The sequence below is a fragment of the Chiloscyllium plagiosum genome, unplaced genomic scaffold, assembly GCF_037043375.1.
Source record: "Chiloscyllium plagiosum isolate Xiang-an unplaced genomic scaffold, Cpla_swu_hap1 HiC_scaffold_22, whole genome shotgun sequence".
Classification (NCBI taxonomy): domain Eukaryota; kingdom Metazoa; phylum Chordata; class Chondrichthyes; order Orectolobiformes; family Hemiscylliidae; genus Chiloscyllium; species Chiloscyllium plagiosum.
Window position 1 is genome coordinate 27,071,382 of NW_028270160.1, and position 16,236 is coordinate 27,087,617.

The 16,236-nt window shown below is 39.9% G+C and overlaps 1 protein-coding gene across 1 annotated transcript in view; it reads right to left on the reverse strand.

Moving 5' to 3' along the window:
- The window catches only part of acsl5 (acyl-CoA synthetase long chain family member 5), a 58,833-nt gene that overhangs the window by 18,783 nt on the left and 23,814 nt on the right, over positions 1 to 16,236 (reverse strand). Inside the window, exons 7-10 of the mRNA XM_043712730.2 lie at positions 14,804 to 14,982; positions 11,219 to 11,251; positions 6,276 to 6,327; positions 1,727 to 1,800 (exon numbers count right to left, since the gene is read on the reverse strand). Of these exons, the coding sequence (XP_043568665.2) occupies positions 1,727 to 1,800; positions 6,276 to 6,327; positions 11,219 to 11,251; positions 14,804 to 14,982 (338 nt within the window). The remainder of the gene's footprint in view (positions 1 to 1,726; positions 1,801 to 6,275; positions 6,328 to 11,218; positions 11,252 to 14,803; positions 14,983 to 16,236) is intronic.

Sequence of the window (16,236 nt, forward strand, 5' to 3'; positions counted from 1 at the left end):
TACTCTGTAACTCTGTATATCATTTCTACTTATTTAAATTTCCAATGTTCTCCTGAATGCCTCAATTGATCCCGTCTCCATCACACTTGCAAGCTGTACATTCCCTATCCTTACGACTCACTGTGTGAAGAAGTTTCTTACCTTGCAATTGCTTCTTATGTAAAACTTTAAAATTTCAATCCATTTATAAGTGGCAACTGTATCTCCCTGTCCAAATCCCTCATGATCTTGAAAACCTCTGTCAAATCTCCATTTGGTTTTCTCTTTTCAATGTTGTCTTCTCTACATTACCCATATCAAATGGAAGTTTGTGACCATTTTGTACAACACTTCCATTTGTTGTGCATGCTAAAGCCCAAACTTCTGTTCTCCAATTTTAACCCTTTGTCTTAACCCCACTTCTCTATACTGTTCCAATGAGACTCAATATAAGTTGAATGAACAATATCCTACCTTTTGATTTAGCACCTTTAAGCTTTCTGGATTCCTTTGCTCACTACACCCTCTAAATTATTTTTGGATGTATGCAGCCCTTTAATATCTCTGTCCAGCCATGCACATGTTGTAACCTAAGGTGCTTGACTTGTACACAAACTGCCAGGAATGTTCAGTTGCTTGGCAACCATTGGGCTTAGAAGAAACATTGTCCCACTTCTAAAAGCAGTAACATCATTAACATATTCTAGTTCTGATGAAACACCATCAACAACTTGAGACCTAATTGTTTATTTCTGCACAGATGCTGCCTGATGTGCTGAGTATTTCCTGCCTTTTCTGTTTTATCATCCAATAAGTTTTGCCAAAGAGAATCTGAAACTGGAGCATACATTTTACCATCCTTTCAAACACACATAAGAAAGTTTAATAACATAACCTAGAAAAAAAAAGTCCCTGTCCTTTAAATTATACTTCAGTTTCTCCAATTTGTCCCCTCATAAAATAGAATTCAAAACTCATGTGGAAAATCTCTCATCCGCTAATACATATTGACTTTTTGCTCTCTAAAGTCTTCCTTCCTTCCCTTCCAGCCTTTTCTCAGTGCCCCTCCACATCTGATGGGGTTACTTGAGGATACAGCATCTGCTCCCTCTGCTTGTTGTAGAGAAGACAATATTGAAAAGAAAAAAGCTAAAAGATTTGACAGACGTTTTCAAGATCATGAGGCATTTGGACAGAATAGATAGGGAGGTACTGTTGCCACTTATAAATGGATTGAAGTTTTAAAGTGCTTTACATAAGTTAAAGTCTGTTAAAGTCTACACAATGATATTTTCTATACATCGACTCATGCCTTAATAATCTTCAGCATTGCTTTTCTGCTGTGTTTTCCACTGTGTTTAGCTGTTAGCTCAATGTTCTCCATATTTTATGTCCTGATGGTGTAAGTTAAGCTTGCTGTACAACTGAGAAAGGAAAGGTAATTAATCTGAAACATTCATTCTGTTTCTCTTGTCATAGATTTTGATTCATTGAATATTTTCAGTATTTTCTGTTTTCAAAGAAATTCGAGGGGGCCCAGGTAAATAAGCTCCTCAGAACCAGATTGAAGAAAGTTCAACAAATCAAATGTAAAATGCAAAATAAAGTGGGAGACAAGCACAGAATAACATAAGTAAACCTATTTTTGTCTTAAACATGATCACAAGCTATTAAGTTCTGAAAGTTTCCTTTGTTACCAACAGAGCTCACTTTTTATGCAGATTTCATCCAATTTGTAGATACAAACCTCAATTATTTTGAAGAAGGCTGCTGAGTTGGCCACAACATTCCCATGAGTCAGCATAGCTCCTTTAGGATTACCTAATTCAGACAAATAAAAAATCAGCAGCTCATTATCTGAAAATTCCTTCTTAGAAATCAATAAATCTAATTTCTGCTCCCTCCACATCCTCAATAAAATACAAGATAGTCAATATACTTAAATATCTTTGAGGTATGTCTGTCTTACTTCCACACTGCATTAGGAAAACAATTTAAGATTTATATTTATTTTAAATAAAGTTGTTTGGACATGTCATAGCACACCTTTGTGGCACACCTTTGATTCCAAACCATTACTATGTCTGCACCACAAGAAGCCTAACTTAATATTTATTCAGCAGGTGGGAAAATAGATTACGTTAAACCCCTGACTTTTTGACCTGACTAGCATCAATTTTACAGACAAATTCAGATACCTGTAACAGAATTATGGAGGATTCATGGGTAAATATTTGTGGAGTATACAAAACTGCTAACTTATCGTGTAAATTCCAGATTTATGTCAGGATGTTTCTAGAACATGTCAGTTTTCAGGCAGTTTCTATGCAACTCCAAAAACAGGAACATTTACTGAGGAATTAAAATCCAAGTCAGACATTGAGTTGATGCTATTATTCAGAGTAGTCGATATATCACAAAGCATTTTTGGTTCATATTTTCTCCAGTGAGACAAATAGGTCACTTGCTCCTTGAATACCTTCAGTTAAAAAATAATCCGTGTAGAAAACAATCTCGGTAATGTCTTCTGTTTAATTCTCATTCCCTCTCCCAAAATTCAGAGCTTATTTTTTAAACTCACCAATTTTAGTGACTTTTAAAACAAAAACAAAAATTGTTTTTTTGAAAGGGTTTTCCCACCTGCACTGATAGCAACTATGCATGTCCACATTCATGAAGAGAGTATGTGATCCAAAAAGAGCTGCAAAGAGCCAGTCTAAGTAGCAAGAATGCACACATAAACAAGAAAATGTTTCATAAAGCAGGTTTGAATTGAGTTTTAATGGAACTGAAAAACTTTTACAGTTTATTTGAATTGAATTTTGAAAACTGTAAAGTCCTGCCTATGACAGATAAACATTGCACTCACTAATGGATGAAGCAACACTTAACAATCTGTTTAAAAACTTAAGCCAAGGTTTAAGTTTTTCACAAGATCCTCTTGAATCCTTCAAATATCAGTCCTGGAAATCCTGCTTGAGCTAATCCAGCAGAAAAAGCACAATGGCTCAGTGAATAACGTACAATTCTATAGAGATCAAAGATCAGAGCCAATGCCTACAACCTACCATCTCTCAGCCCCAGCCCGCAAGCCTCATTCCTGATGAAGGGCTTATGCACGAAACGTTGATTCTCCAGCAGTGGCCGAGTCACTCATGATGTCACTTCCACCCCTGTCAGCCCCACTTCTGCCCCCTTTGTGAGTGTCACTTCCGTTGGTGATGCCACTCTCGACCCTATAATCACACCCACTCAATCAATTATCTCTGCCCCCAACTCCAAATCCAGCTCCATTCCAGGTCCTAGCTCCCATCCCTGCTGTGTATTCACCATTCCCCCATCCCTCCCCCTCACTGAGGATGAACGTTCAGTCCTCAGCAAAGACCTCATCTTTATCTCTCTACACTCCCAAATTAATGAGTTCGACACATGCTGCAAACTTGAACATTTCTGCTGCCACCTCCGCCTCCAGGCTCACTTTTTCGACCAGGACACCCGCCCATCCACCAAGGACCCCATCTCCCACCTCCAACACACCCTATCAACTTGGACACCCCGTGCCGGCCTGTTATCTGCCCTCGACCTCTGCATTTCAAACTGTCACCATGACATTGACCGCCTCAACCTGTCCACCCCCCTCACCCATTCCAACCTCCCACCCTCACAATGCGCAGCCCTTCACTCCCTCCACTCCAACCCCAACCTCACTATCAAACTACTGCAGACTAGGCGGGTGCAGTAGTAGTCTGACAAACCAACCTTTACACCACTGAAACCAGGCACCAACCCACAGACACCTCCTCCTACTGCCCCCTTGATCACAATCCCACCTTCAATCACCAAACCATCATCTTCCGAACCTTCCACAACCTCATCACCTCCAGGGATCTCCCTCCCAAAGCTTCCAACCTCATTATCCATGAACCCAGCACTGCCCGATTCTATCTCCTACTGAAGATTCACAAACCTGACTGCTCTGGTCGAACCATTGTCTCAGCCTGCGCCTGTTCCGCTGAACTCATCTCTTCCTACCTTGACACTGTCCTGTCCCCATTAGTCCAGGAACTCCCCACCTACATTCACGATATACCCACACCCTTCACCTCCTCCAAGATTTTTGTTTCCTGGCCTCATCTTCACCATGGACATCCACTCCCTTACGCATCGATCCGCCATGGCAAAGGTCTGCAAGCCCTCTGTTTCTTCCTCTCAGCCCGGCCCAACCAGTAACCCTCCACTGACACCCTCATCCACTTGGCTGAACTGGTCCTCAACCTCAATAACTTTTCCTTCCAATCCTCCCACTTTCTCCACCCACATGGGACCCAGCTATGCATGCCTGTATGTCGGGTACGTGGAACAGTCCATCTTCCGCAGTTACACCAACACCACCCCCCACCTGTTTCTCCGCTACATCAATGACTGTATTGGCGCCATCTCGTGCTCCCATGAGTAGATTGAACAGTTCATCAACTTTACCAACACCTTCCACCCCGACCTGAAATTCACCTGGACCATCTTGGACACCTCCCTCCACTTCCTGGACTTCTCCACCACCGTCTCTGGCAACTGACTAACTGCAGACAACCACTACAAATCCCACCAACTCCCACAGCTACCTAGACTACATCTCCTCCCACCCTACCTCCTGTAAAAATGCCATCTCTTATTCCCAATTCCTCCGCCTCCACCACATCTGTTCCCAGGATGACTAATTCAACCTCAGAAAATCCCAGATGGCCTCATTCTTCCATGACTGCAATTTCCCTTCCTACGTGGTTGACAATGCCTTCCAGCGTATCTCCTCCACTTCACGCACCAACAACCTTGAACCCCACCCCTTCTAATGGAACAAGGACAGAACCCTGGTCCTTACCTTCCACCCCACCAACCTCCGCATACATTGCATCATCCTCCGCCACTTCCGCCACCTCCAAACAGACCCCACCACCAAAGATATATTTTCTTCCCTACCCTTATAAGTGTTCTGGACAGACCATTCCCTCCGTGACTTCCTCGACATGTCCACAGCCCCCAACAGCCCACACCCCCACTCCAGGCACCTTCCCATGACACCACAAGAAGTGCCCACACTACTCCCCTCACTTCTGTCCAAGGCCCCAAGAGATCCTTCCACATCCATCAGAAATTTGCCTGTACCTCTACCAATGTCATCTACGGTGTGGTCTCCTCTACATCAGGGAGACAGGACGCCTTCTTGTGGATCATTTCAGAGAACATCTCTGGGACACTCTCACCTACCAACCCCACCACCCTGTGGCTGAACACTTCAACTCCCCTCCCACTCCATCAAGGACATGGAGGTTCTGCGCCTCCTCCACTACCAAGCCACTACCACCAGACGTGTGGAGGAAAAACGCCTCATATTCCGCCTTGGCACCCTGCAACCACGTGGGATAAATGTGGATTTCAACAGCTTCCTCATTTCTCCTACTCCAACATTTTCCCAGTCCCAAACCTCCAACTCAGCATTGCCTTCCGGACCTGACATCATTCCCCTCTCTCACCTATCACCTTCTCCCTCTCCTTCATCCACCTATTGCTTTCTCAACTACCTTCCCCCAACCCCACCCCCTCCCATTTATCTCTCAGCTCCAGCCCACATGCCTCATTCCTCGGATGCTGCCTGACTTGCTGTGCTTTCCCAGACCACACTCTCGACTCTGATCTCCAGCATCTGCAGTTCTCACTTTCCCCTAACATGCCAAGTCAGGTTATTATGTATTGTTGACATTTCTTTTCTTGGCTAAGCAAAGTGAAATTTATTGGTATTATTTTTTTGATCACTGCACTTAACTCTATCTTAATTCCAATTGCATACTAGCATTTTCTCCTTTTTAGTTCTTCTCCATCCAGAAGTACAATGTCAAAGTCAAGCCATCAATATTTAAAAATATTTGGCTTTTTCCAGTCTAGACCATCAAACAAAGATGACCGATTTAATTTTTTTATTCACTTCTGGGACATGGGCATTGCTGGTTGCCCAATATTTATTGCCCATTCCTAGTTGCTATTGAGGTGGATGTAACAAGCTGCCTTCTTGAACTAGTGTAGTCCATGTGCTGGGGAGACAATTCCAGGATATGGAACTTAAATCAATTTTAAATGGAATTCGGTGAGTGTCTTGGCCGGATTCAAATCAAAGTTTTTCAAATCCAAGAGCAAAATTTCTCTGCCTTGCATGATGGATGACTCATTATTCATTGTAAACACTCGATGCAGAATATACTTTTTAGCCTGGAAACCATCTATAAGTTGAACAGGATTTGAAATACCTGTTGTTCCACTTGTAAAGCATACAATGCACATATCTTCAGGTTCTGGTGGCTATAAAACAATAAGTGAAGTTTCATTTTAAACACATAATTTAAACTAAACATACAACTTACTGCCTAGTAAGCACAAAGAGAGCAGCTAGACATAGAATGTGAGCTTGGGAATTTGGCGGGCAAGGGAGTAAAAGGAGGTTCTGTTCCGATATTTTGCATAAAATTAAGGAGCCAAGAGAGGGATTTGGAGATCAGCAGAAGGATCTGCAATTTGAAGCATAGAAGCTTCAAAGAGGTGACAAGATCGTGAGTAAGTTTAGGGTTTTATCTTTTTCTTTCACTTAATATATAAACAGGCACAATAGCTTTAATTGGTAAGGAAGGGGGATTATATATATACTTTGCATTAAATTTAAAACTTAACAAGTTAAGCTACTTTATTTAGCCACAGATAATCAAGTGTTATGTGTAATCTTAGTTAATTGGATTAAACACAATAAAGATGGATGTGAAGGTGATGCGTTGGGCCTGTAGCAGGTGGGAGCTAGTGAACGCCAACATTTGTGGCAAACACCTGAAGTTTGAGGAACTTCTGTTCTGAGTTGATGTGCTGCAAGCTGAGCTTTAGACATTGTGATACATTAGGAAGAGGAAAGGCACCTGCACACTTTTTTCTTGAAGGCAGTCACATCCTTTAGGTTATGATCTTCTGATTGGTTCATGTTCAGGGATGACAGAGTGTGTTAGTGAATGAGACAGATAAGGGGATTAAAAAAGCAGGATTAAAGGAGTCCACTCCTTGGAATTGCCCAATAAATTCAATTTTATGGAAGCTTGCATCGATGAGAGTGGGAGTTGCAAAGGCAAATGACTGAACTGACCATGAAACGATGGTACAGGAAGTCACTTAATTGGGTGAGTAGACAGGAAAATTGTAATAGGGGATGGTATGGTGTTATAGAAGCCCCATGTTTAATAACTTTTGCAGACTTTTGTGGATGCCTGAACTTTTTTTAAATAAACAACTCAAGTAAAGGACACTGGCACACTTTTTAAAAATAAGGCATTTCTTAAATGTAATATGTCTTATGATAACTGTCTGATTTTTGTAGAGCCCCTGCCTGGGGTTATGACTGTCAAGTTGCATCTTCTGCTTTGGATTTTTCACTTAGTGATCAGCCTGGAAAAAAAGCAAGAGCTTCCCAGCTCAACTCTTCCTGCATCTGGAAAACATCTTGTTGTGGGTCAAGTTAGTACCTGAAACTCTCCAGGTCTAATCTGAGCCCTGAATGTCCTTCTGAAGAACATCTGTGAACATCCTTGATATCATGTAACCTGAACAAGCTGCATTAGTAAAGATCCCAGAGACACTTGCTTCTGTTTGGTGACACCTGCCTACAAAAGCCAGTAAACCCAATCATTCTGAAGATTCCACACCTTGCCCTTTTGGCCTTTGAAAGCAAAGGTTTATTGGCCAAAAGTTTAAATTTTATCGAAAAGTGAACCAGTTTTATTCTTGTTCCCTGGTATGAATGGATGTGTGTATTTGTAGATTATATTTCCCTGTGACAAACTGTATATGTTAACTAATTCTGTAGCTTTGTAAAATAAGTTTTCTTTTATACTAAATAGTTCATTTTGTGTTTATCAAAGAAACCTTGTTGACAGATCTTTTTGCCCTAATATAGAGAAAGCGTACGATGTGCCATTTTGGAAACTGGGTCAAATAATTGATATTTTTATGTCCCATGGAGTAGCAAGACTAGAGAAAGAGAGTGTGCATGTCCAGTCTCAGACAACAACATAGTCACAATAGACACTGTTCTCTGCAATGGAGATCACAAGACCAGATAGCTGTGTAGACTGCCAGTGATCAGAACAACTGTTCTGATCTGCAACAAAACTTACAGTGGGAAGGGATACCAACAACATTGACACGGAAGGAAAATCATCTGCTTAGGGATTTTGAGCCTCTAGCGGCTACATTTAAAGAGAGCAGAAACTCAACTGTACCAATCTCTGGATTACTATCAAACAAGTTGGTGTGAGTTACATAAAACTGGACAGGCTCAAAGACTGGAGTGGGAGAAATAAGTTTCAATTTATGCAGCACTGGCACCGGTGCTGAGGCAACTATATTATTCGGATGGCCTTCACTTGAACATTGTTGAGATGAGTGTTCTAGTAAGTCATATAATTAGAGTGGTAGATAGAGGATGATGTCAGTGAAAAATCAAATAATATGGTAAGAGAGCAGAAAAGCAATTGAGTAGTAACAACCAAACTGTGGGAGGAAGGGACAGAGAGTATGAACTTAAGAATGCACCAGCAGATAAAGCCAGTGATTGCTACAGTAAATCAAGAGTTAAAGGCTCTGAATTTTAAAAAAATTCACATGGCCATTACAGAGACATGGCTATAAGGTGACCAAGAGGATCAGATAGGGCAGACAGTGAAAATCTTTTTTCTAGGATGATGATGTCAGCTTGTACGAGGGGGCATAACTACAAATTGAGGAGTGATAGATTTAAGACAGATGTCAGAGGCAGGTTTTTCACTCAGAAGGGCGTGGAATGCCCTACCTGCCAATGTAGTTAACTCAGCCACCTTAGGGAGATTTAAACAATCCTTGAATAAGCACATAGATAATGATGGGATAGTGTAGGGGGATGAACTTAGAATCGACGCAACAGGCCGAAGGACCTGTTCTGTGCTGTATTGTTCTTTGTTCTAAGACTGGGACCTGAATATTGAAGTATCTGACACTTCAAAAAGAATGAAAGCTAAGAAGATGTGGTGGGGTAAGAGTGTGTTATGTGTTAAGGATATCATTAATACATTCCTGAGACATTCTCTTAGCTGTCAAGAACAAGATGTAGAATTAATTTGGGTCGATACAAAAAACAAGAAATCAAGAGGTCATTTATGGAAGTACTTTACAGGTTCCCTAATGGTAGTTATATTACACAACTGAATGTACAGGAATAAATAAATGGGATTGTAAGAAAATACCATAATCATCACAGGTGATGTTAATTTACACATTGATTGGATGAATCAGATTGACAAAGGTAGCCTACAAAAGAGTATTCATAGAATGGAAATCGAGACAATTTCTGAGAGCGTTACATGTTAGAGCCAACTTTGGAGCAGTCTATTCTAAAGCTGAGAGTGAACAATGAGACAGAACTAATCAATGATGTCATGACAAAAAGAGGTTTCTAGGTGATAACAATGATCACATGATTAAAATTTAAAGTTCCATTTGAAGGGAAAGAAATGTAGGTCCCAGGCTGTCTTCATTTAAAAAAACTGAATGAAGATAATGATTAAAGGTATGAAGGCAGAGCTAATGAAAGTAAGTTTAAAACCTAAAGGTTTAAAGAGTAGGACAGTAGAAATGAAAAGGCAGATGTGAAATGAAATATTTAATAGTTCAGCAAAGATTTACCTCAGGTCAGAAGAAATACTTTTGAGGAAGGATACGTCATCTGTCACTGATTAAGAATAATATTTTTTTTTAAAAAAGGCTCTGTAGAGATATGCAAAAATTAATGGTAGGTCAGCAGATTTCCCAGATTTTAAGAACTAGCATACAATTACTACACCAAAAGTAAAGAGGAAGAAAGTGAAGCATGAGGGAAAACCAGCTATAATAAAAAAGGACAATAAGAATAATGCTAAACTTAATGTTGGTCCTCTGGAGTATGAGACTTAGAAATTGATAGTATAAAACAAGGAAATGGTGAAGGTATCAACCAGGTTTTTTATGTCTCTCTTTGCTGTTGAAGAATTTGAAATGTTTCCAAAGGTGATTGAAAACTAAGAAGTGAATGGGGGAACTTAAAATAATCAACATCACAGGAAAGATGTGATGGGAAGATTGTTTGACAATTCCCCAGGATCAAATCACCTCTATCCTAGGGACTTAAAAACATTGGCAGAGTTGGGGATGTTATTGACCAATATTTTCCAAAATTCTTTAGGTTTTAAAAGGGTCCCAATGGATTAGCCAACAGCTAATTGACATCTTCATTTAAGAAAGAAGGGAGACTTAAAATTGTAATTTAAGATAAATCTTGAAAATCTATTTTATTAAATCTATTTTGAGGAAGTACCATGTATGATGGATAAAGGGAAAACTGCAGGTGTAGTTAGATTTCCAAAAAGCATTTGATTAATTAAGGCTTTTAGGCTAGATGAACAGATTGTCAAAGTCGAGATGCAATGCCAAGCCTTTATAAAACTGGGTAAATGTAAATTTGTAGCTCTGCTTGTAGTTTTGACCTCCTCAAGAATATCATAATTAGAAATAGAATTAGAGTTAGGTTTCATTGTCACATGTACTAAAGTACAGACGTGCAGGAGGACAGTGAAAAGTGTAGAAAGTTGCCATTCACAGTGTCATCTGAGGCAGTAGAGAGGGTGTGAGCAATTCACTATGACACTGCCAAACATGAAGCAATGTAGAGGTTGAAAAATTGGGGCAATTTTTATGAGAAAAGTAATAGGTGATTTATTAGGTTGTAAATGGATGCAGCAGAATAGACAGAAACAGACTGCTTCTGGTGTTTGACTGGCACAGGATAAGGAAGCATTAAGCCTGACTGGGCTGATAAATTGCACAACATTTCAGAACAGGTTAGGTAGAAATTTGAAAGAAAGGGAACAAAAGGAATGTGTAACATGAGTTGTGTTCATGAAGATAAAATCCAACACAAATTGGCCAGAACATTTTCTATGTAACTGCACTTCCTAGTCTTGAATTTGGTTTGTTTACCTGTTAATACAAATGAGCTGGTTTATATGATACTGACAAATCAGGTTAACATTATATTATCTAATAATCAATCCCTCAATATGACAGTAAATCAAAAAAGAGATTAAAACAGAGTAATGATTCAGCAATGTCACTATCATCATATATTACGTTCAGTCAAGATACTTACAATTGGCTTTTTTAAGTTCGCTCTTCCAAGATCCTATGAAGGAAAACATTTGTAATTAATATTTGTGGCTTTCCTAAGCTACTGCTGAGGAAGTTGGAGCATTGAACTGTAAAGACATAAATAACAGTTCAGTATGGATATTGTTTGCTCAGGGAATCAAAGGTAGTAAAAGATTGATTAGTGTTATGAGTCAGTAGTGAGCTGCATACTATTGCAGAGATTCTAAATAATTATTTCAAATAAAGTAAACATTTCAAAATTTAAATCAAAGCAAAATACTGAAGACTCTGGAAATATGAATAAAAGTAGAGAATGCTGGAGAAACTCAGCAAGTCTGGCAACATGTGCGGAGAATGAAACATGAATTAACATTTTGAGTCCGAAGGGACTGGAAGGGACTGGAAAATGGTGGTTTTATTCTGTTGGAATAATTCTGTTGGCATATTCTACTGGGGGAGGAGAAGAAATGTTGAGGGTGTCCAGAACAAAAGACAAATGGAGTGCTAAATGTGGTCGAGATAGAGGTATCACATAGGGGTGAAAAGGAGAAAGTAGATCCACTCTGCTAATGGCATAGCCAACGAGATGTAAACAAGACACAATTTGTGGTTTAGGTGAGAGGGGTCTGGAGAAAGATAGGGAGGCCATTAGTAATCAAAAATGGTGGACAGAGGTCATGCTTTGAGGTTGTGGAATCAATGTTTAATCCTAGAGGCTGTAAGGTGCCTGCCCAGAAAATGAGGTGTTGTTCCTCCAGTTTGCAATGAGGTTCATTGGAACCCTATAGCAGGCCCAGGATGGAAACGTTAACATGGGAGCAAGGCGGTTTCTTGAAATGACAAGAAACTGGAGGGTCTTGGTCCTTCTTATGAACAAAACAGAGGGATTCAGCAAAGTAGTCACCCAGTCTACATTTGGTCTCACTAATGTACAAAGGGGATTGTAATTTCAGCAGTGAATACAATAGACTAGATTCAAAGACGTACAAGTGAAACATCGCATCACCCGGAAGGTATGTTTAGGGCCTTGGACAATGAGAGGCATGGAGGTGTTCGGTAAGTGTTCCACCTTCTGCGATAGTATGAGAAGATGCCATGGGGAGTGGGGGTGTTGAGGAAGTGTACATATCATGGACATGGGCTGAACTAACTCCTGTGCTTTAAACATCTATAATGAGAGAGGTTCTCTTTGAAACTTATAAAATTCTGACAGGGCTAACAGATTGGATGCAGGGATGATATTTCCTTGAGGTGGATGGCAGGAGTGGGGAAGGAGTTTGGGGTGGCACGGTAGCTCAGTGGTTAGCACTGCTGTCTCACAGCGCCAGGGACCCAGGTTCGATTCAAGCCTTGGTTGACTGTCTGTGTGGAGTGCGCACATTCTTCCCATGTCTGCGTGGGTTTCCTCCAGGTGCTCCAGTTTCCTCCCACAATCCAAAGATGTGCAGGTCAGGTGAATTGGCCATGCTAAATTGCCCGTAGTGTTAGGTGCATTAGTCAGAGGGAAATAGGTCTGGGTGGGTTACTCTTCGGAGGGTCAGTGTGGACTGGTTGGGCCGAAGGGTCTGTTTCCACACTGTAGGTAATCTAATCTAATCTAATAATGGTCAAGAACATGGGATTATGGAGCTTATGGAGTTCAACCTGGATAAATGCGAAGTGATGCATTTTGGAAGGTTGAACTCAAATGCTGAATATAGTATTAAAGACAGAATTCTTGGCAGTGTGGAGGAACAGAGAGATCTGGGTGTGCAAGTACATAGATCCCTCAATGTTGCCATCCAAGTGGATAGGGTTGTTAAGAAAGCATATGGTGGTTTGCCTTTCATTAACAGGGGGGATCGAGTTTAAGAACCGCGAGGTTTTGCTACAGCTCTACAAGTCCCTGGTGAGACCACATTTGGAATATCGTGTCCAGTTCTGGTCACCCTACTGTAGGAAAGATACAGAAGCTTTGGAGAGGGTACAAAGGTTTACCAGGACGCTGCCTGGACTGGAGTGCTTGCCTTATGAAGAAAGGTTGAATAAGCTCTGACTTTTCTCTCCGGAGAGAAGGAGAAAGAGAGGAGACCTGATCGAGGTATACAAGATAATGAGTGGAATAGATAGAATCAATAGCCAGAGACTTTTCCCCAGGGCTGAATTGACTGGTATGAGGAGTCATAGTTTGAAGATATTAGGAGGAAGAAAGAAAAAGATAAATTTTTGAAAGGACAGAGTCAATAGCTTGGGATGAGAGTGGGAGACCAACATTTAGGTGGAAGATCAGCCATGACCATAATGAATGGTGGAGTGAGATCAATGGCATACTTTTGGTTTTGTCTTCAAAGCTTCTATAATAATAAAGTTAGCTTTAGAATCAAGACTACTATAGTCTCAAAAACAATAATATCTGAAAGACCAGCAAAGAAAAGGCAGTATTTCTGAGAGTTTGGTCATTATTCACACTGAATAGACAAACGAATGAAAATTTTGTAAATGTTGAGTGCCCAAGACCAAACTTACTGACATCTGTATAATGGACAAAAAGGCCACCTTCTACTTTCTGTTTTCTATTCTACAATTACAGAACAGTATCTCAAGTTGCTGGAGGAAGCATAAACTGTAATAGCCACACTTTCAGATGAGGGGAAAAGAAAATATTGTCAGAAAGTAGGGTAAAATCAAAGAGGAGAAACCAATTGAGATTGAAGCAAAGAGGTACATTTGTAATTCTGAAGAAAATTCACGAGTCATTTATAACTTTTAGTAGATATTCAAGGCTCCACCTGGTGCGTAGTTCATTTAGTATAAGCTAGAAACATAAAAATTAAAGCTTTTTGTGCAGATATTTGGTAAGATATTTTCGATATATTTATGAATGGAATCAGAAGAAGCGACAAATTTAACTGCAGTTTTCTCCAGTAATGAAGCTCATTAAAATGAATATCTGTACTAGTAACTACATGGCCAAGTCCAAAAATAATAAGTTAACTCAATATGACCCTATGTTATCTGAGTCCATTAATCATTTTACCTGATTAAGAAGGTCATGAATATGAAGCTTTAAGTCACTGAGTTGGAACAAACCTTCCAGCTCAGCGAGCTAACTTACGTACTTATCATCAACCTAAGCTAAAATCTTCTCAAACATTGCTAATGAAGGTTGAACCCTATAATGCATCAAGTACGGAAATTACACAAGGACAGACTTGAAGAAATCTTCAAAAAATTTGTAAATTTAGATTTTTGATTTATCTTTACAATTAGTGAAATGTTTTACATTTACGGAAACTGAACAATCAATTGGATTCAGTTGATTAAGTTAGGATAGTGGAACAATGTGCATGACGATATGGAAGCACATTCTTATGTCTATACATGAAAATTCAGGATTTTAAAATTTTTTTGTTAGCTACAATGATGATGAGCTTTTACTTCTGGTTTGATTGACAAAACATGAATTCCACACAGCCTGAGGCAAAGGCCAAAATATGAAAGATGAATGTTGGAAGGGACCTTATCTGTCTGGTTATTATTTAATTAATTACGTTTTAGCTTCATAGTTACATGTGGAGTAAGCAATTATTCTATCCTGCCATCTTACCTCAACTTCTTTCAATGACAGAACTTCAATACCACATTTTGTTCCATGTTCTTTTAAAGCATCATCAAATGGATCCATTAGAATTATAGTTTTTAAAATTGGGATGAGGTTTTTTTCATAGTTTTCCAGCAAAATATGAACTTTGTTTGGTTTGTCACATATCACAGTGGAAATTTCAGCTGCAAGAAGAGTGTTAAAGTTAGTGAAATTGTTCCATCATAATACATTTCACTTGCTGTTCAAACATAAACAGAGATTTAATCTCACACGAAATGGAAATTGAAATAGTGCATCATTTAGTAACATTCTTTTATTAAAATTTTAAAAATCACACAATACCAGGTTATAGTCCAATAGGTTTATTTGGAAGCACTAGCTTTCGGAGCACTGCTCCTTCATCAGGTGGTTGTGGTGTATAAGATTGTAAGACACAGAATTTATAGCAAAGGTTTACAGTGTGATGTAACTGAAATTATATATTGAGAAAGACCTGGATTGTTTGTTAAGTCTCTCGTCTTTTAGAATGAATATGTTGGTTTCAGTTCTTTCATATGTAAATCGCAGAATTTTTAAAAATTACATTCTCAAGTGAACTTTAACAATTGGTGTCATGTTGGTATTTAAGGTGTGAGGTGCCCTGTGTGAGGCTGTCTGTGCCACAACCTTCAGACTGATTCCAATCTAAAAAATGGATTTACAGAATCTTACATGTATTCATGCAGTTTTTGAGCAAAATAAAATGTAATTCTGCAAGTACACATTCACCCCACAAACTTATGTCTGTGTGTGTGTGTGTGTGTATATGTGTGTGTCGGGGGTGGGGGGGCAGTTATGAGTGTCAAAGAACAAAGAACATTTACAACCCAGGAACAGACCCTTCGACCCTCCAAGCCTGAGCCAATCCAAATCCACTGTCTAAACCTATCGCCCAATTCTTAAGCATCTGTATCCTTCTGCTCCCCACTTACTCATGCAACTGTCCAGACATACCTTAAATGAATCTACTGTGCCTGCCTCTACCACCTCTGCTGGCAACGTGTTCCAGGCACCTACGATTCTCTGTGCAAAGTACCCTCCGCCTGTATCCCCCTTAAACTTTTCACCTCTCACCTTGAACATGTGACCTCTCGTTATTAAATCCTCACCATGGGAAAAAGCTTATCTCTATCTACCCTGTCTATACCCTTCACAATTCTGTAGACCTCAATCAGGTTCCCCCCTCAATCTCCATTTTTCTAATGAAAACAATCCTAACCTACTCAACTTCTCTTCATAGCTAGCACCTTCCATACCAGGCAACATCCTCATAAACCTTCTCTGCACCCTCTCCACAGCGTCCACATCCTTTGGTAGTGTGGCGACCAGAACTGTACACAGTATTCTAAATGCGGCCGAACCAAAGTCTTGTACAACTTTAACATGAGCTGCCAGCT